This window comes from Notothenia rossii (assembly GCF_949606895.1).
Source record: "Notothenia rossii genome assembly, contig: scaffold_230, whole genome shotgun sequence".
Lineage (NCBI taxonomy): Eukaryota > Metazoa > Chordata > Actinopteri > Perciformes > Nototheniidae > Notothenia > Notothenia rossii.
This window is the reverse complement of record NW_027640047.1, coordinates 56580-67528: the sequence shown is the minus strand read 5'-3', so window position 1 is coordinate 67528 and position 10949 is coordinate 56580. Positions and strand designations below refer to the sequence as shown.

Genomic DNA, 10949 nt, shown 5'->3' with positions numbered 1-10949 from the left:
TGTCTCTGTCAGGTAAAGGTGTCTCTGTCAGGTAAAGGTGTCTCTTCAGGTAAAGGTGTCTCTCTGTCAGGTAAAGGTGTCTCTGTCAGGTAAAGGTGTCTCTCTGTCAGGTAAAGGTGTCTCTGTCAGGTAAAGGTGTCTCTGTCAGGTAAAGGTGTCTCTGTCAGGTAAAGGTGTCTCTGTCAGGTAAAGGTGTCTCTGTCAGGTAAAGGTGTCTCTGTCAGGTAAAGGTGTCTCTCTTCAGGTAAAGGTGTCTCTGTCAGGTAAAGGTGTCTCTCTTCAGGTAAAGGTGTCTCTGTCAGGTAAAGGTGTCTCTGTCAGGTAAAGGTGTCTCTGTCAGGTAAAGGTGTCTCTGTCAGGTAAAGGTGTCTCTGTCAGGTAAAGGTGTCTCTCTTCAGGTAAAGGTGTCTCTGTCAGGTAAAGGTGTCTCTGTCAGGTAAAGGTGTCTCTCTGTCAGGTAAAGGTGTCTCTCTTCAGGTAAAGGTGTCTCTGTCAGGTAAAGGTGTCTCTGTCAGGTAAAGGTGTCTCTCTGTCAGGTAAAGGTGTCTCTGTCAGGTAAAGGTGTCTCTGTCAGGTAAAGGTGTCTCTGTCAGGTAAAGGTGTCTCTCTTCAGGTAAAGGTGTCTCTGTCAGGTAAAGGTGTCTCTTCAGGTAAAGGTGTCTCTGTCAGGTAAAGGTGTCTCTCTTCAGGTAAAGGTGTCTCTGTCAGGTAAAGGTGTCTCTTCAGGTAAAGGTGTCTCTGTCAGGTAAAGGTGTCTCTGTCAGGTAAAGGTGTCTCTGTCAGGTAAAGGTGTCTCTGTCAGGTAAAGGTGTCTCTCTGTCAGGTAAAGGTGTCTCTCTGTCAGGTAAAGGTGTCTCTCTTCAGGTAAAGGTGTCTCTGTCAGGTAAAGGTGTCTCTCTTCAGGTAAAGGTGTCTCTGTCAGGTAAAGGTGTCTCTCTGTCAGGTAAAGGTGTCTCTCTGTCAGGTAAAGGTGTCTCTCTGTCAGGTAAAGGTGTCTCTTCAGGTAAAGGTGTCTCTCTGTCAGGTAAAGGTGTCTCTCTGTCAGGTAAAGGTGTCTCTGTCAGGTAAAGGTGTCTCTGTCAGGTAAAGGTGTCTCTCTGTCAGGTAAAGGTGTCTCTCTTCAGGTAAAGGTGTCTCTGTCAGGTAAAGGTGTCTCTCTGTCAGGTAAAGGTGTCTCTCTTCAGGTAAAGGTGTCTCTGTCAGGTAAAGGTGTCTCTCTGTCAGGTAAAGGTGTCTCTCTGTCAGGTAAAGGTCTCTCTGTCAGGTAAAGGTGTCTCTGTCAGGTAAAGGTCTCTCTGTCAGGTAAAGGTGTCTCTCTGTCAGGTAAAGGTGTCTCTGTCAGGTAAAGGTGTCTCTGTCAGGTAAAGGTGTCTCTCTGTCAGGTAAAGGTGTCTCTTCAGGTAAAGGTGTCTCTGTCAGGTAAAGGTGTGTCTCTGTCAGGTAAAGGTGTCTCTCTGTCAGGTAAAGGTGTCTCTGTCAGGTAAAGGTGTCTCTCTGTCAGGTAAAGGTGTCTCTGTCAGGTAAAGGTGTCTCTGTCAGGTAAAGGTGTCTCTCTGTCAGGTAAAGGTGTCTCTGTCAGGTAAAGGTGTCTCTTCAGGTAAAGGTGTCTCTGTCAGGTAAAGGTGTCTCTGTCAGGTAAAGGTGTGTCTCTGTCAGGTAAAGGTGTCTCTCTGTCAGGTAAAGGTGTCTCTGTCAGGTAAAGGTGTCTCTCTGTCAGGTAAAGGTGTCTCTGTCAGGTAAAGGTGTCTCTGTCAGGTAAAGGTGTCTCTCTGTCAGGTAAAGGTGTCTCTGTCAGGTAAAGGTGTCTCTTCAGGTAAAGGTGTCTCTGTCAGGTAAAGGTGTCTCTGTCAGGTAAAGGTGTCTCTTCAGGTAAAGGTGTCTCTGTCAGGTAAAGGTGTCTCTGTCAGGTAAAGGTGTCTCTTCAGGTAAAGGTGTCTCTGTCAGGTAAAGGTGTCTCTGTCAGGTAAAGGTGTCTCTCTGTCAGGTAAAGGTGTCTCTGTCAGGTAAAGGTGTCTCTCTTCAGGTAAAGGTGTCTCTCTGTCAGGTAAAGGTGTCTCTGTCAGGTAAAGGTGTCTCTCTGTCAGGTAAAGGTGTCTCTGTCAGGTAAAGGTGTCTCTCTTCAGGTAAAGGTGTCTCTGTCAGGTAAAGGTGTCTCTGTCAGGTAAAGGTGTCTCTGTCAGGTAAAGGTGTCTCTTCAGGTAAAGGTGTCTCTGTCAGGTAAAGGTGTCTCTGTCAGGTAAAGGTGTCTCTCTGTCAGGTAAAGGTGTCTCTGTCAGGTAAAGGTGTCTCTTCAGGTAAAGGTGTCTCTGTCAGGTAAAGGTGTCTCTCTGTCAGGTAAAGGTGTCTCTGTCAGGTAAAGGTGTCTCTCTGTCAGGTAAAGGTGTCTCTCTGTCAGGTAAAGGTGTCTCTCTGTCAGGTAAAGGTGTCTCTGTCAGGTAAAGGTGTCTCTGTCAGGTAAAGGTGTCTCTCTTCAGGTAAAGGTGTCTCTGTCAGGTAAAGGTGTCTCTGTCAGGTAAAGGTGTCTCTCTGTCAGGTAAAGGTGTCTCTGTCAGGTAAAGGTGTCTCTGTCAGGTAAAGGTGTCTCTGTCAGGTAAAGGTGTCTCTCTTCAGGTAAAGGTGTCTCTCTGTCAGGTAAAGGTGTCTCTCTGTCAGGTAAAGGTGTCTCTGTCAGGTAAAGGTGTCTCTCTTCAGGTAAAGGTGTCTCTGTCAGGTAAAGGTGTCTCTGTCAGGTAAAGGTGTCTCTTCAGGTAAAGGTGTCTCTGTCAGGTAAAGGTGTCTCTGTCAGGTAAAGGTGTCTCTCTGTCAGGTAAAGGTGTCTCTGTCAGGTAAAGGTGTCTCTCTTCAGGTAAAGGTGTCTCTCTTCAGGTAAAGGTGTCTCTGTCAGGTAAAGGTGTCTCTGTCAGGTAAAGGTGTCTCTGTCAGGTAAAGGTGTCTCTCTGTCAGGTAAAGGTGTCTCTGTCAGGTAAAGGTGTCTCTCTTCAGGTAAAGGTGTCTCTCTGTCAGGTAAAGGTGTCTCTGTCAGGTAAAGGTGTCTCTCTGTCAGGTAAAGGTGTCTCTGTCAGGTAAAGGTGTCTCTGTCAGGTAAAGGTGTCTCTCTTCAGGTAAAGGTGTCTCTGTCAGGTAAAGGTGTCTCTCTGTCAGGTAAAGGTGTCTCTGTCAGGTAAAGGTGTCTCTTCAGGTAAAGGTGTCTCTTCAGGTAAAGGTGTCTCTTCAGGTAAAGGTGTCTCTGTCAGGTAAAGGTGTCTCTCTGTCAGGTAAAGGTGTCTCTGTCAGGTAAAGGTGTCTCTGTCAGGTAAAGGTGTCTCTGTCAGGTAAAGGTGTCTCTCTGTCAGGTAAAGGTGTCTCTGTCAGGTAAAGGTGTCTCTCTTCAGGTAAAGGTGTCTCTCTTCAGGTAAAGGTGTCTCTCTTCAGGTAAAGGTGTCTCTGTCAGGTAAAGGTGTTTCTCTGTCAGGTAAAGGTGTCTCTCTTCAGGTAAAGGTCTCTCTGTCAGGTAAAGGTGTCTCTCTGTCAGGTAAAGGTGTCTCTCTTCAGGTAAAGGTGTCTCTCTTCAGGTAAAGGTGTCTCTCTTCAGGTAAAGGTGTCTCTGTCAGGTAAAGGTGTTTCTCTGTCAGGTAAAGGTGTCTCTCTTCAGGTAAAGGTGTCTCTCTTCAGGTAAAGGTGTTTCTCTGTCAGGTAAAGGTGTCTCTCTTCAGGTAAAGGTGTCTCTGTCAGGTAAAGGTGTTTCTCTGTCAGGTAAAGGTGTCTCTCTTCAGGTAAAGGTGTCTCTGTCAGGTAAAGGTGTCTCTGTCAGGTAAAGGTGTCTCTCTGTCAGGTAAAGGTGTCTCTCTGTCAGGTAAAGGTGTTTCTCTGTCAGGTAAAGGTGTCTCTGTCAGGTAAAGGTGTCTCTGTCAGGTAAAGGTGTCTCTGTCAGGTAAAGGTGTCTCTGTCAGGTAAAGGTGTCTCTCTGTCAGGTAAAGGTGTCTCTGTCAGGTAAAGGTGTCTCTGTCAGGTAAAGGTGTCTCTTCAGGTAAAGGTGTCTCTTCAGGTAAAGGTGTCTCTTCAGGTAAAGGTGTCTCTGTCAGGTAAAGGTGTCTCTCTGTCAGGTAAAGGTGTCTCTGTCAGGTAAAGGTGTCTCTGTCAGGTAAAGGTGTCTCTCTTCAGGTAAAGGTCTCTCTGTCAGGTAAAGGTGTCTCTGTCAGGTAAAGGTGTCTCTCTGTCAGGTAAAGGTGTCTCTGTCAGGTAAAGGTGTCTCTCTGTCAGGTAAAGGTGTCTCTCTGTCAGGTAAAGGTGTCTCTGTCAGGTAAAGGTGTCTCTGTCAGGTAAAGGTGTCTCTCTGTCAGGTAAAGGTGTCTCTCTTCAGGTAAAGGTGTCTCTGTCAGGTAAAGGTGTCTCTGTCAGGTAAAGGTGTCTCTCTGTCAGGTAAAGGTGTCTCTGTCAGGTAAAGGTGTCTCTCTTCAGGTAAAGGTGTCTCTGTCAGGTAAAGGTGTCTCTGTCAGGTAAAGGTGTCTCTGTCAGGTAAAGGTGTCTCTCTGTCAGGTAAAGGTGTCTCTGTCAGGTAAAGGTGTCTCTGTCAGGTAAAGGTGTCTCTCTGTCAGGTAAAGGTGTCTCTCTTCAGGTAAAGGTGTCTCTGACAGGTAAAGGTGTCTCTCTGTCAGGTAAAGGTGTCTCTCTGTCAGGTAAAGGTGTCTCTGTCAGGTAAAGGTTGTCTCTGTCAGGTAAAGGTGTCTCTCTTCAGGTAAAGGTGTCTCTGTCAGGTAAAGGTGTCTCTGTCAGGTAAAGGTGTCTCTCTTCAGGTAAAGGTGTCTCTGTCAGGTAAAGGTGTCTCTCTGTCAGGTAAAGGTGTCTCTGTCAGGTAAAGGTGTCTCTCTGTCAGGTAAAGGTGTCTCTGTCAGGTAAAGGTGTCTCTCTGTCAGGTAAAGGTGTCTCTCTGTCAGGTAAAGGTGTCTCTGTCAGGTAAAGGTGTCTCTGTCAGGTAAAGGTGTCTCTCTGTCAGGTAAAGGTGTCTCTCTTCAGGTAAAGGTGTCTCTGTCAGGTAAAGGTGTCTCTGTCAGGTAAAGGTGTCTCTGTCAGGTAAAGGTGTCTCTCTTCAGGTAAAGGTGTGTCTCTGTCAGGTAAAGGTGTCCCTGTCAGGTAAAGGTCTCTCTGTCAGGTAAAGGTGTCTCTGTCAGGTAAAGGTGTCTCTGTCAGGTAAAGGTCTCTCTTCAGGTAAAGGTGTCTCTCTTCAGGTAAAGGTGTCTCTGTCAGGTAAAGGTGTCTCTCTTCAGGTAAAGGTGTCTCTGTCAGGTAAAGGTGTCCCTGTCAGGTAAAGGTGTCTCTTCAGGTAAAGGTGTCTCTGTCAGGTAAAGGTGTCTCTCTTCAGGTAAAGGTGTCTCTGTCAGGTAAAGGTGTCTCTGTCAGGTAAAGGTGTCTCTTCAGGTAAAGGTGTCTCTGTCAGGTAAAGGTGTCTCTGTCAGGTAAAGGTGTCTCTCTGTCAGGTAAAGGTGTCTCTCTTCAGGTAAAGGTGTCTCTGTCAGGTAAAGGTGTCTCTTCAGGTAAAGGTGTCTCTTCAGGTAAAGGTGTCTCTGTCAGGTAAAGGTGTCTCTCTGTCAGGTAAAGGTGTCTCTCTGTCAGGTAAAGGTGTCTCTTCAGGTAAAGGTGTCTCTGTCAGGTAAAGGTGTCTCTCTTCAGGTAAAGGTGTCTCTGTCAGGTAAAGGTGTCTCTGTCAGGTAAAGGTGTCTCTTCAGGTAAAGGTGTCTCTGTCAGGTAAAGGTGTCTCTGTCAGGTAAAGGTGTCTCTCTGTCAGGTAAAGGTGTCTCTGTCAGGTAAAGGTGTCTCTCTTCAGGTAAAGGTGTCTCTGTCAGGTAAAGGTGTCTCTTCAGGTAAAGGTGTCTCTTCAGGTAAAGGTGTCTCTGTCAGGTAAAGGTGTCTCTCTGTCAGGTAAAGGTGTCTCTGTCAGGTAAAGGTGTCTCTGTCAGGTAAAGGTGTCTCTGTCAGGTAAAGGTGTCTCTCTTCAGGTAAAGGTCTCTCTGTCAGGTAAAGGTGTCTCTGTCAGGTAAAGGTGTCTCTGTCAGGTAAAGGTGTCTCTGTCAGGTAAAGGTGTCTCTGTCAGGTAAAGGTGTCTCTGTCAGGTAAAGGTGTCTCTGTCAGGTAAAGGTGTCTCTCTTCAGGTAAAGGTGTCTCTGTCAGGTAAAGGTGTCCCTGTCAGGTAAAGGTGTCTCTTCAGGTAAAGGTGTCTCTCTTCAGGTAAAGGTGTCTCTTCAGGTAAAGGTGTCTCTGTCAGGTAAAGGTGTCTCTCTTCAGGTAAAGGTGTCTCTGTCAGGTAAAGGTGTCTCTGTCAGGTAAAGGTGTCTCTCTGTCAGGTAAAGGTGTCTCTGTCAGGTAAAGGTGTCTCTGTCAGGTAAAGGTGTCTCTCTTCAGGTAAAGGTGTCTCTCTGTCAGGTAAAGGTGTCTCTGTCAGGTAAAGGTGTCTCTCTGTCAGGTAAAGGTGTCTCTGTCAGGTAAAGGTGTCTCTCTTCAGGTAAAGGTGTCTCTCTTCAGGTAAAGGTGTCTCTCTGTCAGGTAAAGGTGTCTCTGTCAGGTAAAGGTGTCTCTCTGTCAGGTAAAGGTGTCTCTCTGTCTGGTGTCTCTCTGTCAGGTAAAGGTGTCTCTCTGTCAGGTAAAGGTGTCTCTCTGTCAGGTAAAGGTGTCTCTCTTCAGGTAAAGGTGTCTCTGTCAGGTAAAGGTGTCTCTTCAGGTAAAGGTGTCTCTGTCAGGTAAAGGTGTCTCTCTTCAGGTAAAGGTGTCTCTTCAGGTAAAGGTGTCTCTTCAGGTAAAGGTGTCTCTGTCAGGTAAAGGTGTCTCTGTCAGGTAAAGGTGTCTCTTCAGGTAAAGGTGTCTCTGTCAGGTAAAGGTGTCTCTGTCAGGTAAAGGTGTCTCTTCAGGTAAAGGTGTCTCTGTCAGGTAAAGGTGTCTCTCTTCAGGTAAAGGTGTCTCTGTCAGGTAAAGGTGTCTCTGTCAGGTAAAGGTGTCTCTTCAGGTAAAGGTGTCTCTGTCAGGTAAAGGTGTCTCTGTCAGGTAAAGGTGTCTCTCTGTCAGGTAAAGGTGTCTCTGTCAGGTAAAGGTGTCTCTGTCAGGTAAAGGTGTCTCTTCAGGTAAAGGTGTCTCTTCAGGTAAAGGTGTCTCTGTCAGGTAAAGGTGTCTCTCTGTCAGGTAAAGGTGTCTCTGTCAGGTAAAGGTGTCTCTGTCAGGTAAAGGTGTCTCTCTTCAGGTAAAGGTCTCTCTGTCAGGTAAAGGTGTCTCTGTCAGGTAAAGGTGTCTCTGTCAGGTAAAGGTGTCTCTGTCAGGTAAAGGTCTCTCTGTCAGGTAAAGGTGTCTCTCTTCAGGTAAAGGTGTCTCTGTCAGGTAAAGGTGTCTCTGTCAGGTAAAGGTGTCTCTGTCAGGTAAAGGTGTCTCTTCAGGTAAAGGTGTCTCTCTTCAGGTAAAGGTGTCTCTGTCAGGTAAAGGTGTCTCTGTCAGGTAAAGGTGTCTCTGTCAGGTAAAGGTGTCTCTCTGTCAGGTAAAGGTGTCTCTGTCAGGTAAAGGTGTCTCTCTTCAGGTAAAGGTGTCTCTGACAGGTAAAGGTGTCTCTCTGTCAGGTAAAGGTGTCTCTCTGTCAGGTAAAGGTGTCTCTGTCAGGTAAAGGTTGTCTCTGTCAGGTAAAGGTGTCTCTCTTCAGGTAAAGGTGTCTCTGTCAGGTAAAGGTGTCTCTCTGTCAGGTAAAGGTGTCTCTGTCAGGTAAAGGTGTCTCTCTTCAGGTAAAGGTGTCTCTGTCAGGTAAAGGTGTCTCTCTGTCAGGTAAAGGTGTCTCTCTGTCAGGTAAAGGTGTCTCTCTTCAGGTAAAGGTGTCTCTGTCAGGTAAAGGTGTCTCTGTCAGGTAAAGGTGTCTCTCTTCAGGTAAAGGTGTGTCTCTGTCAGGTAAAGGTGTCTCTCTGTCAGGTAAAGGTGTCTCTGTCAGGTAAAGGTGTCTCTCTTCAGGTAAAGGTGTCTCTGTCAGGTAAAGGTGTCTCTCTGTCAGGTAAAGGTGTCTCTGTCAGGTAAAGGTCTCTCTTCAGGTAAAGGTGTCTCTCTTCAGGTAAAGGTGTCTCTGTCAGGTAAAGGTGTCTCTGTCAGGTAAAGGTGTCTCTCTGTCAGGTAAAGGTGTCTCTGTCAGGTAAAGGTGTCCCTCTGTCAGGTAAAGGTGTCTCTGTCAGGTAAAGGTCTCTCTTCAGGTAAAGGTGTCTCTCTTCAGGTAAAGGTGTCTCTGTCAGGTAAAGGTGTCTCTCTGTCAGGTAAAGGTGTCTCTGTCAGGTAAAGGTGTCTCTTCAGGTAAAGGTGTCTCTGTCAGGTAAAGGTCTCTCTTCAGGTAAAGGTGTCTCTCTTCAGGTAAAGGTGTCTCTGTCAGGTAAAGGTGTCTCTCTGTCAGGTAAAGGTGTCTCTGTCAGGTAAAGGTGTCTCTTCAGGTAAAGGTGTCTCTCTGTCAGGTAAAGGTGTCTCTTCAGGTAAAGGTGTCTCTGTCAGGTAAAGGTGTCTCTGTCAGGTAAAGGTGTCTCTGTCAGGTAAAGGTGTCTCTGTCAGGTAAAGGTGTCTCTCTTCAGGTAAAGGTGTCTCTGTCAGGTAAAGGTGTCTCTGTCAGGTAAAGGTGTCTCTCTTCAGGTAAAGGTGGGCTGTTACCTGTCCTGTTGTTGGGGCTCAGCAGCAGCTCCCCCTCTGAGATGTGTTTCAGCGCTGCTTCAGTCACTGAGGAACAGCTTGAGGGGGCGGAGCTACATGTGGGGGAGGAGCTACAGGTGGAGAGAGGAGGGGGGGAGAGAGGAGGCTCCTCCCCTGCTGCTTCTGACTCCCTGCAGGAGGAGAGAGGAGTCAGAAACACCACACACTACATTTCCCACAATGCACCTGGAATATTTGTTTTCATACAGAGATCGCACGTACAGATGTGGGTGTGTCTCCTCGGCTCTCTCCTCGTCCAATTGCAGCTCAGCATCTTCGCAGACGGGAGGGGGCGGGGCTTCAGGACTTCCTGCCAAGGGGGCGGGCTCTGGGCTGGAGGGGGGCGTGGCTACAGGCTCTGAGGTCACAGACAGAGAACCAATCTGAAACACTGCTCTCACTTTAACTAGCTGCTGGTACATGTTGAGTAGGAGCAGGTTAATCTAACCAGTGAGATAACTAGTTTAACTAGCTGCTGGTACATGTTGAGTATGAGCAGGTTAATCTAACCAGTGAGATAACTAGTTTAACTAGCTGCTGGTACATGTTGAGTATGAACAGGTTAATCTAACCAGTGATATAACTAGTTTAACTAGCTGCAGGTACATGTTGAGTATGAGCAGGTTAATCTAACCAGTGAGGTAACTAGTTTAACTAGCTGCTGGTACTTGTTGAGTATGAGCAGGTTAATCTAACCAGTGACATAACTAGTTTAACTAGCTGCTGGTACATGTTGAGTAGGAGCAGGTTAATCTAACCAGTGAGGTAACTAGTTCAACTAGCTGCCGGTACATGTGCAGTATGAGCAGGTTAATTTAACCAGTGATATAACTAGTTTAACTAGCTGCTGTTACATGTTGAGTATGAGCAGGTTAATCTAACCAGTGAGATAACTAGTTTAACTAGCTGCTGGTACATGTTGAGTATGAGCAGGTTAATCTAACCAGTGACATAACTAGTTTGACTAACTGCTGGTACATGTTGAGTATGAGCAGGTTAATCTAACAAGTGAGGTAACTAGTTCAACTAGCTGCTGGTACATGTTGAGTATGAGCAGGTTAATCTAACCAGAGATGTAACTAGTTTAACTAGCTGCTGGTACATGTTGAGTATGAGCAGGTTAATCTAACCAGTGATATAACTAGTTTAACTAGCTGCTGGTACATGTTGAGTATGAGCAGGTTAATCCAACCAGTGAGATAACTAGTTTAACTAGCTGCTGGTACATGTTGAGTATGAGCAGGTTAATCTAACCAGTGATATAACTAGTTTAACTAGCTGCAGGTACATGTTGAGTATGAGCAGGTTAATCTAACCAGTGATATAACTAGTTTAACTAGCTGCAGGTACATGTAAATACCAAGCGGCAAACTCTGGGGAAGAGCCGGGACGCCAATGCGGAAGTGCCTCAAACTGCAGTTCATCTAGTGGCCAGTAGGAGCAGTCTGCAGAAGGGAGCAATTTCCATAGACCCCCATGTTAAAATGCCCAACTTTAGAGCAGAATTAAACATGTTTACATCGTGGTTCAAAAAACCATATTCTCTGTATAGTTAGATCCCCCCTTCATGAATATGGATTGGGGGGGTGAATTTTTTCTCAAGTCATCTGTTTAATTAATTTTAAGCCTTAAATCTTTTGCATAAATTAGGGCATGGTCACTTTGATGGACATGTACATGCCTCACTGTCAGCTAACAGCAACTTGTCCACTCTGCTAGGCTACGACCATAGAGGCTACAACGTTAGTTAGTTGTAGTTACTGTACTTGACCCTTTAGCTTTAGCCGTGTTCGTGGTGATTGTGCCTTTTAGGGAATATTGTTACAAATACCAGACAATTAAAATGTTGTGCTGTGCGCTTGAATGTATTAACAGAACTTCCAAGAAGTCTAAAATGATAATATTATACATGTCCCGTTCACAGGTGTTTGTGTGCTTGGTAGCTTAGCTTGTTACTTATTAGCCAGCTAAGGACGTAACTCTTTATACTATATACATTTTAGTTTATGATTCAGCCTTGGGTAAGACTTTTATAGTCTATGGCTATGACGCCCATAATGCTAAACGGGAGCAAATGTTAATAGGGGACCCAATTATCCCAGTGGTGGCCGCCTGAGCTAACGGAGCCGCAGGGGGCTAGCTCCAGCCGGCGTCCCGGAGCTAGCCCACTGCGGCTCCGTTAGGTCCGGGCGGTGGAGTCCGTCTTTTCTTAACGTGTGAATGACAGGCATTAAGAATAACAAAACATAGCTAGTTCTCTTGCAGATTGTCTCATTTGATAATGA

The 10949-nt window shown here is 46.3% G+C and overlaps 1 protein-coding gene across 2 annotated transcripts in view; it reads right to left on the bottom strand.

Moving 5' to 3' along the window:
- The window catches only part of kiaa0586 (KIAA0586 ortholog), a 38257-nt gene that overhangs the window by 4607 nt on the left and 22701 nt on the right, over positions 1–10949 (bottom strand). For both annotated transcript variants that reach the window (XM_079695329.1, XM_079695328.1), the window contains 2 exons: positions 8887–9022; positions 8626–8795 (listed from right to left, as the gene is read on the bottom strand). In XM_079695329.1, coding sequence (XP_079551455.1) covers positions 8626–8795; positions 8887–9022 — 306 coding nt within the window. The remainder of the gene's footprint in view (positions 1–8625; positions 8796–8886; positions 9023–10949) is intronic.